Genomic DNA, 22,119 nt, shown 5'->3' with positions numbered 1-22,119 from the left:
GTGTGTGTGTGTGTGCATGTGAAGCCAGAGGTCAGGAATCTTTCTCATTTGTTTGCCACCCAAAAAAGCTTCTCACTGAACTTGGAACTCACTTATTTGGTTAGACTGTCTGTCAATCAAGGCCCAGGCTCCTCCTAGCTCTACACCCTGCCCCCACACCTGGCTTTTATGTTGGTATTGAGGTGAGTTTAGGTTGTCAGGTTTGTGTGGCAAGTGCTTGATAGGTTGAGTCATTTCTCCTTCCCCTTCTTTTCTTAAAAAAAAAAGTTTCAGAAACATTTTCAAAGATTCATAAACCATAAAACTCTATCTCCCATGACCCCTATCTCTACCAGCACAGTGCTCTGCAGAGTAGAGAGCAGGTGGGAAGAATTATTTTTGGGACCATATGTAGTAACACACGCCCATAGTTCCAACATTTGGGGGGGATGGCTAAGGCAGAAAGAGTATTGGGAGTTTGTGGTTACAATAAGATCCTATTTCAAACAAAGAAAACAGAAGCAAAGTTACCTGGGAGAGAGAGCAATTTGTGCAGCTATGGTTACAGGTTAATGAGAGGGTGCTTGCCAGAGAGGGAGAAGAAGAAGGGGAGAAGAGGGAGGGAGGGAAGAAGGGGGGAGGGAGAGAGAGAGAGAGACAGAGAGAAAGATACACAAGGAGAGAAACACGGGGAGGAAAGGAGAGAAGGAGAGAAGGAAAGAGGGAGGGAGAAAGAGGGAGACAGGCACACAGGGAAAGAGACATACAACACAGACACACAGGGAGGGAAGGAGGAAGGGAGGGAAAGAAGGAAGAGAGTGAATGAAGAAGAGACAGAGAAGGAAAGGAGGGAAGGAGAGATGGAGGCAACGATTTTTTCTCAGATGCTTTTATTTAAAGCCAAACTGTGAGGCGAGACGCCAGAAATGAGATGGGATATTCCATAAAGGTTACACCCAAGCATTAGCCTTTCAGCCTTCAAATGCTACACTTTACAGATGTTTGGTCTGTGTATCCTGGAGGCTAGGTCCTGAGTAACTTCTTGCCTGCAACTACCTTTAGCAAAGATGCTTCAATAACCATTTAATTAAAAGCACTGAGGTTAGGGACAGATTCCGTACTTTGTTAACTAAGTATTTGAGTGTTAAGAGGCCAATAACTTGAGAGGACAGCGAGGTAGGTAGTCTGTCTCCTCCAGGACTGGGTTAATGATCAGCTCAGCAGCATTAATATAGCAAACCATTCTAACTCTGTGTCCTTACTCAGCTTTAAGACTAAAAATCAGACGTTGAAAGCTGCATGCATTTAAGAGAAATCCCCCATCCAACCAAACAGAAATAATTTTCCCTACTAGGTTAAAAAGACCAAAACAAAAGCTAAACCGTGTGTCAGCCCATCTTATCAATGCACCAAGAAGTACAACACATTAGATATGTTCCAATGAACACGTGTTCTGTGGTAAAGGAGTTTGTTTGGAGGACTCAGTAACATATTAGAAACTCTTGCTAATGTCCCACTAGAGAGTCCTGTTTAGCTGTATTTAAAGGGATGACTCCCTCAGAGCATGTGAAGCAAACATCACGTCAAAGAGCATGTTAGCACTGATCGGTTCACCTGCTGAAAGCCAGAAAGCAGTAACGAGGAGTTGGAGCCAAGACCTGGGCTTCAAAAGCACTTGGAATGCTCCTCATCTCCCAAAATTCTGTCACTTCCTGTACTGGCTGGTGTTGTGTGTCAATTTGACACAAGTTAGAGTCATCAGAGAGGAAGGAGCCTCCCTTGAGGAAATGCCTCCAAGAGATCCAGCTGTAAGGCATTTTCTCAATTAGTAATCAGTGGGGGAGGGCCAAGCCCTTGATGGGTGGTGCTAGCCCTTGGCTGGTGTCCTGAGTTTTGTAAGAAAGCAAGCTGAGCAAGCAATAGAAAGCAAGCCAGTAAGCAGCAGTCTTCTGTGGACTCTGCACCAGCTACTGCCTCCAGGTTCCTGTCCTGACTTCCTCCAGTGATGGTGGACTATGATCTGGAATAAATCATTCCTTCCCAACTTGCTTTTTCATCTTGGTGCAATAGAAACCCTATGACACCTCCCAACAGGCTACCTGAATTTGCAATTAACAAACCAATCCATTTGTGGAATCACAGCTTCAACAATCCAATCACTTCCTAAAAGCCCCACCTCTGCATGCAACCCCTGTTGTGTTTTACAAAAAAAGAAAAAGAAGCCAGGGATATGTTTGGTTGAGGCGTGGTATGGTGGGTATGGTGTTAGAGAAGGGTGTGTCTGCAGACCCAAGCTGAAGCATCCCTTCTCCCTGAGGGACCAGCCAACCACATATAGAGTTCTATATAATATAGAACGCTATTCTATATAGTATAGAATGTTTATTCAGGGCATGGGGAGGGGAGTTGAGAGAAAGGCAGAGAGAGAGAGAGACAGACACACACACATACACACAGAGGGGGAGAAGGAGGGGGAAGGGAGGAGGAGGAGGAGGAAGAAGAGGAGGAGGAGGAGGAGCCAGCTATGAGCACCTGGAGAGAGAGAGGAGACAGATGGGGAAGAGGGCAAGAGAAGAGAGGAAGAGAGTGAGGAGGGGGCAAGCAGTCTCTTTTATAGTGAGTCAGTCACTCCTGGCTGTTGCCAGGTAACTGTAGAGCGGAGCCTAGAAGGAATGCAAACGCCCCCTTCCACCCATACCATACCTTGCCCTACCAAAACATATCCCTGGCTTCCTTTTCTTTTTTATAAAACACAACAATCTGACCATTTGGTTCTGTTTCTCCCTAAATCCTTACCTGTCATCTTTCTCTCCTGATCACTCTGGCAAAGGAAGTACTGTCCTTGCTTTTAGTGTACAAGAGCCTGCAAGCCTGCAAGCCTCCACCCCTGAGGTCACTCTTCTGCCTCCTCTGAGGTTGGATTTCCTCAACTCCCCCATCTCCATTTTTACAAACACAGGCAAAGTATGTTGACCTCCTGCGGTCTATCCACAGCAGCAAGACTTCCTTTCATCTCAGTGCATTTAAGCTGCCCCTTGTCTTCTACCTCAGAATTCAAATCCTCAGGTCAGACCCTCACCCCCCCCCATCTTCCTTCCGCAGCAGGAGGTATCTCTCACTGATAATTCCACAGGGATCATTATGCTTGGGGGGGGCAGGGGGGGATGCTCACCCTTCTCCGGGCCTTTCTCAAGTGTCACTTCCTTTGAAGCTTGTATTTATCTTTTGGAGTGAAATCTGTATATAATGAAATAGCACCAATTCAGGAATGTAAAGACCTGGCTTTGAATCTTGTCTCTGGCATCAGCTGTGTAAATCAGACCGCTGCTGCCCGGCCCCTTTTCTCTGAAAGGAGCACACTCACTTTGATGACCTCTTGGTCTCTGCTTGTTATACTTCTAGGCATCTTGGTAGCAGGAATTATGTTTTATTCTTGTGCAAGTGTATCTTTCTGTAGATGCTTTCTCCTACTTGTTTCCTCTTACAACCATCTCCTTTGGGGGGAAAAAAGTTGAAATTCAAGTTTGTGATTCTGATTTCCACCTTTAAATTCTTTATCTTAATTGTGCCCTTAAATAATGCCAAAATATGTGATTGTAAACTATCTGGGGATCGGAATTTTTTTATTAACTTATTTATTCACTTTACATCATGATCAGCTCCTGCTCCCATCTCCTCCCAGTCTCACCCTTACAAATCCCTACCAGCATTACCCTCCCCCCTGTCCCCAGAGAAGAGAAAGTCCCCTAGGGTACCACCCGCCCTGGGACATCCAGTCACAGTAGGACTAGGGCTCTGGATTATTTTTTAATGTTTATTTTTGTGTATATGAGTGTTTTGCTTGCATGTGTATGCACCATGTGTACTACTAATACATTTAATATAAATTATTCTAATAAATTGGTAAATAAAAGTAAGCTACCCAATATAAAAATAGATAAGACATCTACAGCAAAATGAAAAAGAAATACTATTGAAAATATACAATACATCTAACCTTATTTGTCATTGAAGGCATTTTAAAATAATAATATCAGCTGAATACATGAATATAAGAATACAGAGAACATCAGGAGAACACAACCCGCGGAATCAACTAAGCAGGGCTCATAGAGGCTCACAGAGACTGCAGCAGCAGTCACAGAACCTGCATGGGTCTGAGCTAGGTCTGCACATAGGTATGGCTGTTAGCTTGGTATTCTTGTGAGACTCCTAACAATGGGGATGGGGCTGTCTCTGACTCTTTTGCCTAGTTATGGTTCTCTTTCTTCCTACTGGGCTGAGGGCTGCTCTTCTCTGAAGGGAAACAAAGGAGGAATAGATCTGTGGGTTGAGGGAACAGGGAGGAGTAGAAGGAAAGAATATACATATACACATACACATACATATACATCATCATATATACATCATATACTGTATTAGGAATACACATGGTACATATGCATGGAAGCAAAACACTAATGTGCACACACCCTAGAGTGTGATATTTGTCTTAATAGCTCTGTTTATACTTTATTCTGTTTGTAGTGTTTGACTTATGAATTATAAAAGACAAACCTTTGCTTTAGGGCCAAGATGTAACTCGGTGGTAGGATGCTTTCCTGACAGGCATAGAACCTTGAGGTTTGATCTTCAGCACCTCAAAAAATAAAAAAGAAGAAGAAATGTGTATGTTCTTATGTATTTATATATTAAAAGAAAATCTTTTACTTTAGATTCCCAAATATATCAACATATGTACAAAGAAACTTTACTTATTTTAATTAATAAATATATTCATTATAGGATATACATTTATAAATTTTGTGTATACACACACATATATAATTAGTTATGTGTGTATATATTTACATAGGTGTATAAACACGATCCTGGAAATGTGGGTGTCTTTGCTAGGGTTTCTATTGCTGTTATGAAACACCCAAAAACAAGTTGGGAAGGAAAGGATTTATTCAGCTTACATTATCACAGTTCATCATCAAAGGAGGTCAGGACAGGAACTCACACAGGGCAGAAACCTGGAGGCAGGAGCTGATGCAGAGGCCATGCAAGGATGCTGCTTACAGCCTTGCTCCTCACAGCTTGTTCTTCCTGCTTTCTTATAGAACCCAGGAGCACCAGCCAAGGGGTGGCCCCACCCACAGTGGGCTGGGCTCTCCCCCATCAATCACTAATTAAGAAAATGTTCTACAGGTTTGCCTGCAGCCTGATCGTATGGACCTCTACCAAGGTTCTCTTTTCTCAGGTGACTGTAGCTTGTATCACATTGACATGAAACTAGCCAGTACAGGGCAGATACAAGGAAATTACCCTCATATGTTCTTTTTTAAAACTTTTATTTACTTTATTATTGTTATTATTGAGGGGATGTATGATGTAGGCTTGCACACATGTACCATGGAGGATATGTAGAGACAACCTTGAGGAGTCTGTTCTCTCCCTCTATGAACCCATTACGTGGGTTCTGGGAATAGAACCCAGGTCATCAAGCCTGCATTGTCAGGCTGTAAGCATGTCCACCACTGAGCCAAGCTGCTAGCTGCTCATGCACTCTTTTCTGAGGGCAAATCAGTACAATCTTTCAATTACCATTTAATTATATTTATAAGAAGTAAAAAAAAAATCCAAACACATATAGCTTTGGCATAATGATTATATTTCTAAGAATTTATCACAAAGAAATAATTATGAAGCCAGGCACAGTGGTACATGCTTATAATGTCAGATACCCATGTTTGAGGTTGGATTGGGCAACGTGGTAAGATCCTGTCCTAAGAAATAAAATTTTAAAAGGGATAAAAATTTTAGCCTTGTTGGCCAGCTTGCACCTAGCATTAGTGAAGCAAGCCTTGGGTTAGATTTGAGTATCCTCAAGAAAGGAAGGAGGAGGTGGGGGGATGGAAGGAGAGAGCATGAGAAGAGGAGGGAAAGAGGTAGGGAGCAAGTGAGAGATGGAGAGAGGAAAAGGGAGAGGGAAGGAAGAGAGGGAGAAAGAGAATGAATGTAAATTGTGGTCATGTACAAAGACTGATTTATCTACAGATGTTTGTTCCCATAGTCTTGGTAAAACTGAGAAATGAAAAGTACCTGATGACCTGATCTTAGAGGTGACTGAATAAGTTGTGGCTTAGATGCAGAGGGGCTAATGTGTGGGCTATAACCCAAGGCTCTCTATCATGTCAAGGAATGTATTTGCCTGCAATTCACTGCTCATCTGGCTAAAACTTGCCTCTGTGTCTCAGATATGAGTTAAGCAAAGTGAGCATTACTGTTTGGGTACATACAGGAGATGTCTTAAGCCTCCTCCTGGCCATAAGCTCATCCTTTGAAACAGCAAACTCTTGAGAGTCAAGGCAAGACTGTAAAGTCTTCCTTTTCTGCTCTTCATTGTCCACAGAAGCAGTATATTTTTACTTTTATTGTAAATTCTAAAGTAGCATTGTTTCTCACACAAATTCATAGTCAACCTGAAAGTCTATAAAAAGTCCAAATGATCACCTAGGCACATGAGTACACACAAGAAGCAGGAAAGCCAGGGCTGAGGACATGGCTCACTTAGTAAAGTGCTTGTCATGAAAACATGAGGACCTGATCAGATTTCCCCAACATCCACATAAAAGCTGGGCATGGTAGCACATCTCTGGGATACCAGCACTGGAGGCTGTGGAAACAGGCAGAACCACAGAGCCCACTGACTGGTCAATCTAGCCAACTGGTGAGCTAGCTCTAGGTTCAGTGAGAGACCTTGTAAGAGACCATGTCTCAAAGAATAGCATGAAGAACAATAGAGAAAGATACCATCTTGACCTCTGGCCTCTAGGTGCATGCATGCACACACACACACATACACACACACACACACACACGTGTATGTACACATACACACATGTACATGCACACAAAGCCGGAAAGCATTCACATCTATCTTCCTTCAGTGACAAAATAGCTATGATATCGTTATATATAACATCCTCATTATTAGGGAATAAAATTAGATTCTGAAGTGCCAACAGTGATGCTATCTATTCTTTGTCTAGTATTTACTTTCAGAGACCTCATGTTCATCTTTCATTAGAATGTCCCATATTGTATAAAATTAGCCATTTGTGTCCCTGGTAAGGATATAACATTGGTTCAGGCTTTGCTGTGAGCATAAAGGAAGTGTGAAGGGGAGATGAAGACGAGGTTATAGGTGGAGCAGGGATTTGGAAATTCCTTCCTAAAGTCATAATGGAGAAGATGGAGTGGGAAAGTAATGGCACCAAGTAAAGGAGAGAAGAGCATCATAGGTGAATAAAAGCTGCTGTGAAGCCAGAGGGCAGTAAAGCTGGGTGTCTGTTAGCCAGTTCTATGTCAGCCATCATTGAACTCCAGCACTCAGCGACTGGGCAAGTATGGAACTTGGTTCCTGTACTTCCCCTCCCCAAAGGTCATGACAGCCTCCTGTTACAAAGTCAGGTCAGCAAGAGAATGGCAAAACAAGCGTAGACTCCAATCCAAGTTGACACGGAGACCTTAAGAAATGAAGACTCAGGGACCCAGAAGTGTGCTTTCCATGCTGCATGGCCTGCTGTATGGGTAAAAAGAATGTACTGTACTGACAATAGATAGGGTGCAGAATGAGAAGGAAGCTTGACCAGACACTTGCAGGCCCCTCCACTGGAGTAGATTTTCCTCCCAAGTGTAGTCAGGACGCATTCTGCAGTGTGGGTGTATATAACCTGCTATCAAACAAGGTTGGCCAGAGAAATTCTTTGTGGCCATCTAAAGCAGAAAGGCAGCAAAGACTAGGTAGTCTTTCTATATTTCTATATTTTATGATGGGATTTGGGAGGAAATGGAATTCTAGCTTTTATCATTTCCCTTAGAGAAGATAAATTCTATTCTCTGTGGACTGTTTTTGGAAGGACTTGGAGACACGAGTGTAATGGAGGTGGCCCCAGTTGTCTAGAGGGTCACTGCATTCACTCTCTAGAAGGAACAAAGAATTGAGCCAATAGAAAGACAGAAGAACAAGCTGTAGAGAAGGAGAAAGTAACCTCTGTAAACATTCTAGATGAGAGAAGCCTAGAGCTGGCTCTGGTACATTATAGGGCCTCAGGGTCCTCCCTTTCCACTGTTCATCCTGTTTAAATACCCACCTCCCATGCCTTCCCATCTTTCCTCTTGTAATGTTTCAATAATGGAACAATAAGAGGCTATCTTAGGAAGCCTGTTTTCCTGTCCTAGTCTGCCTACATCCCTCTAACTCTCCTTCAGAGGAGGCAAGGAAGTTTGCTTCTGGGGTCCTGCCAAAGTCCTTTAGTCCAAAGCAGTTGGGATGGTCAAACAGTCTACTTTAGGAGCCCCAACTCTGAAAACGCTTAGATGTAAGGCAGAAACATCTGGTATTAAGTCAGGCTCAGAGCTCTTTAACTGGGATCAAATCTTGCAGAACAGTGATTTTATTTATTTTATTTTATTTTATTTCCTTTTATTAAAAATAGATTGTTTTTCTCACACGATATATCTTGATTATGGTTTCTCCTCCTTTTACTGCCCCCAGTTCTTCTCCACCTCCCCTTCCATCTGGATCCCTTTTCTGTATCTCACTAGAAAACAAACAGGCTTCTAAGAGATAACAATTAACAATATAATATAATATAATACAATACATTGGAATTGAACAAAACAGAAGAAAAAGAGGCCTAAAGAAGGCATCCAAATCAGAGACCCACTCACTCTCAGGAGTCCCATAAAGAAATGCTAAACCATATGCCATAATACATATGCAAAGAACCTGGTGCAGACCTGTGCAGGCCCTGTGTGCACTGCCTCAGTCCCTGTGAGTTCATAGGAGCGTTGCTCATGTTGATTTAGAGGCCTCATTTTCTTGGTGTCCTCCATCCCCTTTGGCTCTTACACTTTTTCTGCCTCCTTTTCTGTGGGATGTGGGATGGAATGAGGTGGGGTAGGATGTTCCTTGAGCCCTGAAGAGAGGGATTTTTCAATACTTAAAGGAAGGAAGGAAAGAATGAGCAGGAAAGTATACTTTTCTCTGTCACGGACCTGACAAGGGTCTGGTTCATGAACGTGTATCAGAGACTGCTGTTGTCTTCCTCTAAAACGGATAGATTCTGGGTTTCATAGGCCCGCCCTCTAGCCCCCCTTTCCAGTGGCAGGAAGATCTAAAAAATGATGGAGATTTTTTGAAACCAATGAATTGTGAGGTTTGAATGTTTACCACCCAAAGAGCAATGGAAAAAATTGGCTGCAGCCTGTGTTTTATCCCAACATGCCCTCTACCTCAGAAATGAACTTGTGTGAGCAAAGAGCGCTGGGAAAATCTGGAAGCAGATCAATCCTTGTTGCTTGTCAAAGCTAAAAGTTGAATTAAGTCATATGAGTATTTTCAAAGAGAAAAAAAAAACAAACAGATGGGTCTTTTAGGGTCTTTTAAAAAGAAAGCATTGGTCAGCAAAAGACATGTTTAAAAACACATGGTCTGTCTGTGGTTTGTGGGACATGAAAACCAAATATAGAATCTGCAAGAGGCATGCTGTTAGGATTTATACACAGCTTCCTAAAACATAGCCAGGTCTAAGAATGCTTAAATCTCACACACTTTTTCAGGTACAGCTTCATGCAGTTTGTCCTACAACATCAGTGAAAATTACATCATTCCCTCCAGATAGCTTAAGAAATTTGTGTTTTTTGCTTTGTACTTTTCTTGTTTTAAGATTCAAGCGCCCACTTACTGACAATCATTTAAATGAGAGCAATGACAGTAGACGTTCCCTCCAACTCTGGTGTCCACAGCATCTTAATGAAGGACTGTAGAGTTTCTCCAAGTAGATCACAGTGACTTTGTGAGTGATTCCACCAGCTCCATAGTCACCACACCCTGCACAAATGATTTCAAGGGATCTTAGCTTCATCAGCGGGAACGTTCAGTTTAACCTGAGATCTGAGGTTAAGGTCCATTAGTGATAACAAGAACTGAGCTCACATGATAGACATGACTTACATGATTTTCCTGGCAGAGGACTGGAATGTTTTGATCTGAAGCTCATTTACGGAAGCTGTCCTTTACATCCTAATTATGGAGATAAGTTGAGTTTGGGATTGTTAAAGTCAGTGTTGGTTTGCCCCACCACTCAACACCTCGGGCCGTAGAGTCTACCAAACATGTCATGGAAACACCTTTAGACAGCACCGAGAAGCCATGCAGCTGGGACAGGCTAGCTCTTTCCTACAGACAATACCTGTTGATGGTTCAGCAAAGGCCTTGTTTGATTATAGTCCACAGCTCTTACAAAGCCTGACCTCCTTCCCCTCATAAATTCTATTCATTGTGTTAAGTATAAACACTTAACATCCCTAAAGTGAAAACTGGTACGTTTTGTTTTAAAACAATCTGATGTGGTTTGACAAAATGAATTCATGATAAAAACTATTTCTCTATCCACCCATCCCCACCTCCTAACCTCATCCCAGTGCCCTGACCAAAATCTTATTAAGACTATCCTGGCCCTTTGCCTAACATGACCATGATTGTGTTTCTGCACTAACCCTTTCTTCACCCTCCTCTTCATCGTCAACCACATGACTTGTTTGCACAATTTCCTCCTGGGTTCCTCTGCTTGCCATTAGTATCTTCTTCCTAGAAAGTAAAGCTTTAAAAAAAAAAAAAAAAAAAAAAGGCATGAAAACACGGAGGCGACTCTATTGCCCTCAGACTGTTACAGTTTTGGGGCACAAGTACTTGGAACAGCAAAGCCCTAAAAGTGTATAAATAGCTTGCTTCCAGGAGCCCCGATAATGCCAGGAAAGTGTGGTTGCCACCTGTAATCCCAGCACAGCAGAGGCAGAGACTGGGGAATCCCTGGGGCAAACTGTATAATAAGAATAATAAGGATCATCAAGCTCCAGGTTCAGCAAGAGACCCTGTCATCCAACAATAACTTCCAGCGTTCATGCACACACATGTACATACATACACAGGCATGCATGCATGCATATCATATATACATATACATGTAACAAAAAGGAATCTAGAAATAAGCAGACCTGAAAATCTAGGGTATGATTGTTGGTTTGAATATTCATCACTTGCCTTGCCTTGTTTCTTTATCTTTTGTTTTCAGGGATTGGGGATATGCAAAGAAAACAAATAGCTTGAAATCAATATGAATCAAAATATAAGGCACCAGAGCTGCAAACAGAGGCTGCACATTATAGAACTCTATTTAATGGTTTTTATAATCCACATAGTTTATTCTATTTTCCAGTGGTTCTCAGCCAGGAGGTTTTGTTTCTCAAGGAATGTTTGACACCAGTGTCTGATTTAGTCTGGTTTGGTTTGGTTTGATTCTGTTTTTCAAGACAGGACTTCTCAGTGTAGCCTTGGCTGTCCTAGAACTCACTCTGTAGACCAGGCTGGCCCTGAACTCAGAAATTCACTTGGCTTTGCCTCCCAAGTGCTGGGATTAAAGGTGTGCTGGTACCAATGTCTGGATGCATTTTTGATTGTCTGGATTTGGGGGCAATTCTAGCATCTAGTGGGCACATATCTGTAAAGATGTGATCCCTCTGCCACCTAATAAAACAAAACTTGACAGATGGTGTGGTAAGGACAGATTTTCATTGACAATGAGAATGCCATCTTGCTGGGGTCATAGGCACAAAAGCTTATATGGGGTTTCTGAGAAGTCCGATTCTAGCCCGGCCAGTGGCATGCCAGGATGGTCTTAAATGCTTGCAGTAACCAGCTCTCTTGACCTGGTGCTGCTGATGTCCACAGGTCACTGGGCATTCATGTAAAAACATAGATTGATGCTCAGGTAGGTACATGGCTGGTAGTGTTCTTAGTTATTTTCCTTTATTCTTCTCTTTGAGGAAAACTGATTTCATTGGCTAATTTATTTGGAAGATGAGACAAAAAAGGAACGGTGAAAACAGATTTGCTACTGTTAGATCCCAGTTAGCCTTATCCATGAGCTGCAGGTAGAGGCCAAGGATGCTGTGGACCATGCTACAGCATGCAGTCATCTGGCTTTGAAATATCAGTCGCACTGAAATTGAAACACCCTTTTGTGAATAAAAGAACATATGTGAGTTTTTTTTTTTATTAGCAAATGAAGACTAATTTAAATAGTGTTATCAATTGTTACTTAACTATATTGTTTAAAAGAATATTTAGGTGGATCTCCGTTTACTTTGCATTCATTTTCAAAGCTAGTCTAGAGAGGTCTCTTCAATGATAAATATTTTCCATCAAAACAAAAATTCTCAAGCATTATTAGTACCCAAGAGCTGAAACTTTCAGGCACTGCAACATACTCATTTAACTAGTCCTAACCTCCGAGCTATCCTGTACAACCAGAACATCTGTCTAAGAGATACCATCCAACTTCACACCTAAGGAACTCTGTTCTGCCTCATCTTTCTCCTTCTTCAGTACAGTTTAATATACAGTGGACCAAGGTTTATTTCCCGCTTTCTAGAGATGATGTGCTGTCTTTGAAATAGTACCGAAACTGATATAAACATTGGGGCTTTAGGTCTCTCTATATAAGAGATTAACATGAACTTAGATTATGACCGATCCTTTGGCATAGTCTCATCTCAACCCATATGGAAAGGGGTTTTAGTGAATCTTCATTGTACAAAATAATGGGTTGATATATTTTATTCATATATAAAATGTACTTTGATTCTAACCCCCACTATCCTCTCTCCTCAGTCTGTCTGGCTCTCTTCCTCTTTCCAAGCAGGGCCTCCTTTTATTTTCATGGCTCACAGATGTGTCTTTTTATCTAAAATTTGTATATCTGAGGAAATGTATGGTGCTTGTCTTTCTGAGTCTGGCCTATTTCACTTAACAAGATGGTCTCCAGTTCTATGGATTTTCCAGAAAATGTCACAATTATATTCTTCTGTATAGCTAAATAAAACTCCATTGTGTATATATTCTTTATCCATCATGATTTGGACACCTAGGCTGAATCTATAAATTTGGTTATTGTAAATAGCACCATAAGAAACATGGGTGCACTGGTACCCATGGAGAGAGTTCTTGGAGAGGCAGCAGGTTATCTTTTCTTTTATCAGACAAAGTCAACACAGGGTAAGTCAGCAACTCCTTCTGTCATCAACTACCTGAAAATCACTTCTCCATGCCAAATAACCTTCAGGAACCATGGTGTCTGGTGTTACCAATGCTTAGGTGGAGAGTGCCAACTGCTAGGCTGAACACGATGATCTTATTACAGTTCTTTTATATTCTAGAGCACCTATAGTAAAGTGCCAATCAAATCTGGGGTTTGAGGACTTAGGTTGAATCTAGTGAGTAGATGATGGATTGGGGGAGTCTTTGGTCAGACAGAAGGACATGTGGACTGACTAGTATTTGTGGAAAACTTTGAAGTAAAGATAGCCTGGTGTTGTGCAAAATTCCTTTAGCATTTTTCTCAACATACTTGACATGGCAAAAAAACAAACAAACAACAAAAAAAAAGCCACATATGTTATTTGGTGTGGCAAAAAGAGAGCCAAGAAGTCCATTCAGTGTTACTTTTTGCAGTGAGGAGATGTGTATCTGTTGGGTCAACTCAGTTAGGAGGCACTTGGCCTGTGTGTAGCTACAGCACTGGCTACTTTGACATGTCGCTGATGAGATTGAATGACTTTAATTTGAATAGACTTTGAGCCTATGAGTTGCCATAATCAATGACACTAGTGTAAATATTAACTCATTAGTCTACTCTTGTCTCTATCTCGTGCTGGGACTTGAACCCAGACTCCTGCACATGCTAGGCAAGCCCTCTGCCATTGAGCTACATCACAAACCTTTCCCACCTACATCACCACACATTTCCCCATAAATACAAATTTTAGATAAAAGGACACATCTGTGAGCCATGAAAATAAAAGGAGGCCCTGCTTGGAAAGAGGAAGAGAGCCAGACAGACTGAGGAGAGAGGATAGTGGGGGTTAGAATCTAAGTACATCATTCTACAAAGTAAATCATTCTACACTTAGATATGGCCATTCTGATTCCTTTTGTTTTCAACCATAACTAATGACAAATTATAAAACATAGGAGGAAACTCTGAACTAGCCATAATTTTATGAGCCTAACACAATAATTATGTAGCTGGTAAATTTTCTAGGCGTTTTCTGTTATTTTAGATGAACTGGGGATTGTTTTCTTTTTTAATTGGCTTTTTAAACTTAGCATTATATATCTGTATCTTAGTGCTAAGTAATGTTCACAACACTCAGATTTAATGGTCGCCTATTTCTCAAGCTGTTGTATTCTCGTTTATTTCTTTCCCTTTGAAAATTTAGGCAATCTCTTCTGTTGCGTGCCCACATGCTTCTTTGGTTTGATGTCATTATAAAATAGTGCTATAGTAAACATATAAAAGCACGCTAATATTTCTCAACTTAAGAATGCATTGCCATGCAAAATGTTTGAGTTCTCTACAGGGAAAGATTTAGAGGGTGGGTCCTTTTGCCACTTCATATTCATTGTGCAAAAGGACCCCTCCAGCACACTTGTGGAAAACGGACATTAAAGCTGACAAAAGGAAAGCAAGGCCAGGTTTTTTCCTCTGCATAGCACAATTAATTTGATAAATCATGAGACATATCAAGGCATCCCTCCTCATATACCAACAAAAATGCTAGTAGAATGTGATGCTGCTCGGGACTGAAGACAGAGATCTCTGCTTTCCAGATGCAGAATAAGTTCCAAGGCATGAACCTAGGAAGCAAAATATTTTACAGATTATTTATAGACCCTCTTCAATCTCTAAAGATGAAAGATTAACAGAAGCTTTAAGAAAGAACCATAAAAGCTACCCTATTTTTTTGTCCTGTGAAGCTCCACAGAGATAAACATTTAAATCTCTTGGCTATCCCGTTTATAAGAGGATATCAACACCAAGCCAGGAAACATTCACTCATCGGGCTTCCTCTGGTGATATTGGCTTAGGGCATTTTATAGTTTGCATAGTTTTCTATAGGAAAAACGATGATAACTATAAAAACTATGATAAACAGCCTCATGATCTGAGATTCCTCTCTTAAAATAAATTCTGTATTCTAATAAATCTGATCACTGTGAGCAAAAGGACCCTACTAGTAGCACACATAAATAAAATTAAGCCACAGCATTTAGAATAGCAGAACCTAGAAAGTCAAGTTTTCTGATTAATAGTAAGTAGAATTTTAACTTCTGTTATGTCATCCTTTGTCTTCTTCACGTGAGTGAAGATTTATAGTGACGAGATGGGACATGGGGCATACTAGCCCACACTAATTAAACATTACGGAACATACTCGAAGTCGATCTGTCAATTACAGCGAAAATGTGACACAAATATTTCAATATGTCAGTCTTTGGGCATCATGAATCTGAAACACAGCCTTTATATTGGCCTAATTTAAGAAATCAACCCCCCCTCTACCCCCACCCACAAAATTTAATAACGTATGATATGGATTTGTTTTTCCTTCGCATACAACAATAAAACTACGGGGACTGATGAAATAACCATGACAATGCTTTCATTCATGACACCAACTGGGGACACGGGTGGGTCTTTGTCTTGGAAATAGAACAGGAGTCTCTGGATGGGTGGCCAATGGAGCTTTTTTCATAATGTAAATAAAGCACATCACTAGACATTGGTTAAAAACAACCAATAATGTTTGTACTTTGTACTAGAGACATTTGAAAGCTGCTTGGAAAACAACAGCCACTTTGGAGTCATCAAGAGAAGATACTCGGAACCTAGCAGGCTTTTCCCATGTCACCCAGCTAATTGCTTGTTTACCTCAGACTAGCTACCAATCTTTGAGGACTGCTTCTAGTTTTTATATTCATACACATGGTTTATTATTATAAAGTCCACTCTGCTTAAAAGAAGGCAGCTCCAGGGTCACATCCCAACAGAAAGCACTCTCCGTACCACTGTACCCTGTCCCTCACATGGGCCAGGAGAGGGAGAGGGTGCTTCTAACGGCTTGTGCAGCTCTGTTTTTCTGAGTAAATCCCAGGTTGAAGGGGTTTCCGTTTTCAGCTACCAGAATTCATAACTTATTTTTTTATGAATTACAGGTGGTTTTTATGAGCCTATGCAAAAGCTTTTGGGATTGTGGACTGGTAGCCCTGGATGACATCACCATACGTTTAGGAAACTGCCGGTCTTCAGGTAAGAGATCATTCCAATTGTGAGTCTCTCTTCCCTATGACAGACACTTCCAGTTCCTCTGGGAACCTCCTGCATTCGTCCTATGCTATTCCATCCTTTACTTTTCTTGACAGGCATGCCTCTCCACAGACTTCTGTAGTAGAGTCTACATTTTGGAAATAGAGACTCCAGTGTTCTGTATGGCTTCACATGTGTGACTTTCCCTCATTGTAAGGAAAGTTAGCGATACCTCCCTGAATGCTGGGGACATGCTCATGAGCTGCCCCCAAATAGTACTTTAAAAACAAATGCCCTTTATTTTGACTAACATAATCATCGTTCTACTCTTAGAGAATGAACATTTTCAAGTAATAGTGATGGCATTTTTATTTCACAAATGCTTGTGACATGTTAAATTTTGTGACAAAGATGATATAGTCTAAATGTATTAAGGGACAGTAAAACAAACCCTGCAGCAGCAGCAGGGGACACAGCCTTGTGCTGCTGCTTACACCAGCCTAGGGATAATTTTTGTTTTATTTTTTTTTTAGCTCCTTGAGGCTTCTATACAATGTTGTTTTGACCATATTTACCTCCCTAGCTCTTCCCTGAATTACTCCCATTCCCTCGTCACTCAACCTTGTGGGGGTTTTCCCGAAACCATTCAAGACCAATTTGTGCCACCCAAAATATTCTTGGATGTGTGTCTTTCCACTGAAACATGGTCAATTTATGAGGACCTCTTAGATATTCCAATCCTTCCTTTTCAATTAGCTATATTAGCTGTCAATTGTGAGGGGTAGGTAGGATTGTGTGCCCACCGCCCCCACTCCATGCTAGGATTCAGTCTGGCTTAGCCTTGCACAGATTTTGTGCATGCTGCCACAGCTACTGTGAGTTCATATGTGCAGCTGCCCTGCTGTGTCCAGATGTTCTCTTGCAGTCATCTACAGCCTCTGGCTCTTCCACACTCTGTACCTGTGCTCCCACAGTGATCCTGGAGCTTTGGGATGATGGTGGAGCAGTCCTTTCAAAGACCTCAACTCAGAGCCCTATACCTCAGAAAAGGTTTTCTGAATGAGTCAGGATCAGAGTTGGAACTTATTAAGAAAAGGTGTTAACATAGATCTAGGTTCTGGTGTCAATACAGGATGCTTAGAAAATGAAGAGTAAACACCCCAGACATGGCTGTGGAGCCTCACGAGAGAGTCGCAGTGGTCATAGACAGATATTTTGGGTGGCTTTTGGAGTTACATTGTTCAAAGCTTTTCTAAGACTTTTTTCATTTTTGGTAAAAGAGATCATAGGGGGGTTTCTGATGCGCACTGGTAAACTTAAAGGCTGTTAAAAAAGACAAAACCATAGGTCACGGGGCTGAGGGATTCCTTAGTCTGCAGATAAGCTTGTTTGTGAGGTTTTCAGAATATAACATATTTGCATCTGGTAATGGAGTAGGTCAAATGTTAAAGTCATATACAAACCATTAGCAAGGCTCACTGCTATTTAAGCTACTATTTTAAAAATAGTTCTAGACTTGTCAAAAGCTTCCACTCTTGGCGGGCTTGAGATTTTAATCAAACTCCAGAACGAGCTCCTCCAGGCCATGTCTTCATAATTTCCCCTTTCTTTTTACCTTACTTCAGACTAAGTGCTGATGGTGAGATAGGAGCATGCTAGACATGGTGGACAACGAGTGAGTGAGTGAGTGGGGCATACCTCAGAGATCCTCTGTAGGCCTTTCGTTTACAGGCAGCCAAAGTGCAGTACCTGTCTGATACTGGAGAATAGATGAAAACAATTATTTGGATGGGAGGCCAAGCTCAGTGGCTTACATAACTTACACGGGCTCTGTATTTACTCTCCCACAGAACTGAAAACAAATTAAGGAAGACACCTTGTTTTCTGAGCCTCTGGAAGGACAGTAACAATAAGAATATATGCACTCAAGGCAAAGAACAGGAAATGAGGCCTCAGTAATTGGCACTGTATACAAAATTGAATACAAGAGAAACACAAAATAGACAATCATCAAAATTTTACCAAGAATATGAATGTAGGGAGTCATAGTAAAGTTGAGACAGAGGAGAAAATCACCACTGAGTTGAGAACATTAATCTAGTGGTAATAACTACTAACATTAGTAAAAAGAAAAAAAAAAAAAACATTCAAAGACAAGTCTTGGCTGGGGGTGTACTGCTTGCCTAAGGTGTGCAGGGCCCTGGTTTAATCCTCAATATAAAACACAGTCATGTCTGGAAATGGAAAATGAGACTTTTATTAGCAAAATAACAGTTCTCAGTATTTTTACTACTACTAATTGTATTATTACATGTCCTAAATTCTTCACACACATCATCTCATTTAATCCTCGCAATCCTATGAAGTGGATGTCACTAATATGCCCACATACAAATATGAACCCTGAGGCACAGAAAAATGACATCATTTGAGCTGCACAGCTCTGCCAACAGCAGTAAGTTGGTTTCATGCATCTGCTCTGCTCTCCAGAGGAGAGACGGAGCCGATCTGAGAATACCCTTCATTCGCCCTGGGGTTTTTAAAGAAAGCTCTTGCATTATACAACTTTTTCATTTTTTTATTATTATTTATTTATTTATTATATTTTTTATTATTTATTTGTTTTTATTTTCATAGAGGCAGTGTATCTAGAGTTTTCAGAGCTCTGTAATTCCACTTAAACAAATTCCCGAGTTAGAGGAGTGAGTGTCTTGGGCAAAGTGACCCGATATTTCAGATCTAGATTTTTGATTCTGTGCCACCACGATAGGACCCATGATGAAGTATAGATTTGCTGGAGGTAAAGCTAGGTAGGGCACCTGTGGGGGTCTACCTCTCCATAGGCTTGACATATGGCCAGACACCTCTCAGACATGCAAAGTGGGCCGCTAGGAGCCTCCAGAAAATACATATTCATCGACTGTCTCAGTAATTGCAACGCCTGCTGTTTCCTTGCAGAGAGACTTCCACCTCCACCTGGAGAGTGCACTTTTGATCAAGATGAATGTGCGTTTACACAGGAGAAGAGGAACCGGAGCAGCTGGCACAGAGGGAGGGGAGAAACACCCACCTCCTACACAGGACCCAAGGGAGATCACACTACTGGGGTAGGTGAGTTATGCCACATGGTGCTGTTTCCTGAGAACATAACTTAGCATGCTAGTGGGCATTTGCCAGGCTTTGAATGTGCAGATTCATGTCTTGTGTCTAGAACAACGTACATGATATTCTACACACATAAGATTTTTTAATAGGTTCATAGGAAAATCATCTTTTATAACATTGCTTAATGCATATTACAAAGGTAATCTAGAACTCAGTTTTAAAAACTAAAAGAGGAACAAGGGTGGCGGCAAAGAAGAAAATCAAAATGGAAGCTAACTGAGGCTCAGGATGTAAATGTACAGGCAGATGGGGGGCATGCAGATAAGTTCAACTCCGTGCTTTCTATAGATGAAACAAAGACCAAAAAATTCATGTGTGAATCATGAGTCACTGTTCTTGGGATGAAGCAAGGAGAGCAGATCTCTCTCTCTCTCTCTCTCTCTCTCTCTCTCTCTCTCTCTCTCTCACACACACACACACACACACACACACACACACACACACAAGGTCTTGTTCAGGCTGGCCTTGATGTCAGGATCTTCCTGCCTCAGACTCCTGAGAGCTCAAGAATTTCGATATATGCCACCCTGCCTGGCCAAGTATGTGTTCAACACAGAATGTGCATGCTACAATAAGACAAACTCAATGTTGGTCTTCCTGATACTACCACTATATATCAGCAAGTGAAAACATTCCATGATAAAGTATGCCCCTGTTTGGTCTAACAGTTGGATTGAAGCACAACCTTTAGTTCAAGGAAAGAAATTTGTCCCTGAACTAAACTCACAGAGATCACTGATACTAAGATTCAGGGTCCATATAGAGAAGTCAATAGGATATGGTGGGTTAAACAGTGCTGTACCTTATGGCCAACTTCAAGATAAACCTATGACCAAGTGCCATGGAGCAACATACAGCGTATATAACCATTCTACTGAATTATCCAAACATTGTAAATAACCACAGATAGTTTTATTTTACTTTATATCCTTCACCATATACCCTGAAGACATTTCTTCTCATTCCTGGGTAAATCCCTTAACTCCCAGTTCTGTTGAGTTATTAGAACAGTCATAATTCAGGCATGTTAAAGAGTCTAGTCCAAATCAAAACCTCCATTTGTCATTCCATCAAAATGCTTCTCATGGCCTCCACTAGGCCTTGACTCCTTGTTTCAGGAGGATAAAGGGGAAGACTGTCTAATCTTATATCTTTATTTCAACACCTCACCGGTCTTCCCTGTTGGTCATCTTCTAGTCAGGGCAAGTAGAGAAAGAATTAAAAGAAAATAACTTTAAAATATTTGGTGCTATTTTAAATTCTCACTTGGCTATTGACTGTCCCCTCATTATGACAGATGTCAAATGCTGGCCAATTGGAACATCTGCAGCACAGCATTTCTGGCAGTGTCCACTCTACCTAAACCCTTCAGAACCAGCCCTTTGTATTTGCTGCTCCCCTGTTAAGGTACACACCTCTGTACAACCACCCAGGTTTTTCTGAAAGTTTCTACTTTCTTTGATGAGCATTTGATTTCATCTACCTTCCCAGATTGTACACTGGCATCAGAAACTAATGTTCTCTCACCTAAAATGTGCCACCCAGTCCTACAACTGCCCTTTCCCATGCTGCTTTGGCAAATGCAGGAAATTATTTCCTCAGGACATGATGCTATTGAAGAGATTCAACATTGGCCAAAGGTAAACCAGATGTCTACTTTAGGGATTGACTAGTAATTGTAAAAATACAAGATCCCCTGAGGCTCCATCTGAAAATGTATCAGAAAGTTACCCTGATAACTATATGTCATACATGGAAACACTTGGGTAGCATACAACAGAAACAGAACTCAAACCAGTTTAAGTGGACAGGGGGCTCCTTCTGAGTTTTGATACTAGAAAAGGTCCATTCAGGCATATCTTGCTGCAAGGGATAAAGGATATAATCATGAGACTCTTCACTCTTTCTCCCCTGGGTTTTCTGGATTGGCTTCAGTCTCAGAAAGTTACTATCATGGTAAACAGAGGTAGCCTCATGGACTTTCAACACTGATGCCTGTGGAAAGAGACAACATGATGAAAATCTCCCATCTGAGCCTTTTGTGAGAAAGGGTTTTACAGTGGAGTCCTGGCTGGCCTGAAACATGATATGTAGACAAGGCTGGCCTTAAATTCACAGAGATCCATCTGTTTGTGTCTGCCTCCCAGGTGCTGGAATTAAAGGCCTGTGGTACAATGCCCAGCAACAATGAGCCTTATTGGCTCTGAATAGCAATGTCATGAGGACAGAGTACTCTAAGACTGTTCAATTCCCACAGCACTTAATATTGTGACTTATACATGGTAGACATGCAAATATCATTGTGAGGTGAGTGAACAAACACATGAATGAGTGAATGAACAAGTGAGTGAGTGAGTGAGAGAGTGAATAAATGAATAAACAAAAACCTTTCCTAGAACATGTAAGAATAGTCATTAGTTACCAAGACCTCCAATAACTGGCATGGTGGTACACACTTATAATCCCAGCACTCAGGAGGCTGAGGCAGGAGCCTGGGTCACACAATGAAATCCAGGCCACTCTGGGCTGTATAACAAGTCCTGCCGCAAAACAAAAACAACCACCAAAACCCTCCCTAGGGAAAAAAAATGGGATTGGGAGGTGATATAATTTTTACTATCAGGGATGCAGTAGAGAAGAGCAGGTCAGTTTAGCTCATCTGTTCCAAAAATGGTTTCCTGGGAGAAAGTTGATAGTTTTTATTCCTTTTATGCAGACATAAAGAAGGTTTCATTTAGAGGTATAAAAAGATGCCGTCAAACATTAGCATAAGATG

The 22,119-nt window shown here is 41.3% G+C and overlaps 1 protein-coding gene across 2 annotated transcripts in view; it reads left to right on the top strand.

Annotated features, from left to right (window-relative positions):
• Window positions 1-22,119, top strand: part of Mamdc2 (MAM domain containing 2) — a 158,149-nt gene that overhangs the window by 115,342 nt on the left and 20,688 nt on the right. For both annotated transcript variants that reach the window (XM_076918529.1, XM_034521089.2), the window contains 2 exons: window positions 16,088-16,181; window positions 19,137-19,289. In XM_076918529.1, coding sequence (XP_076774644.1) covers window positions 16,088-16,181; window positions 19,137-19,289 — 247 coding nt within the window. The remainder of the gene's footprint in view (window positions 1-16,087; window positions 16,182-19,136; window positions 19,290-22,119) is intronic.

The sequence above is a fragment of the Arvicanthis niloticus genome, chromosome 1 (genome assembly GCF_011762505.2).
Source record: "Arvicanthis niloticus isolate mArvNil1 chromosome 1, mArvNil1.pat.X, whole genome shotgun sequence".
Taxonomy (NCBI): Eukaryota; Metazoa; Chordata; class Mammalia; order Rodentia; family Muridae; genus Arvicanthis; species Arvicanthis niloticus.
The sequence above is the reverse complement of the archived record's forward strand: the minus strand, read 5'-3'. Positions and strand labels throughout refer to the sequence as shown.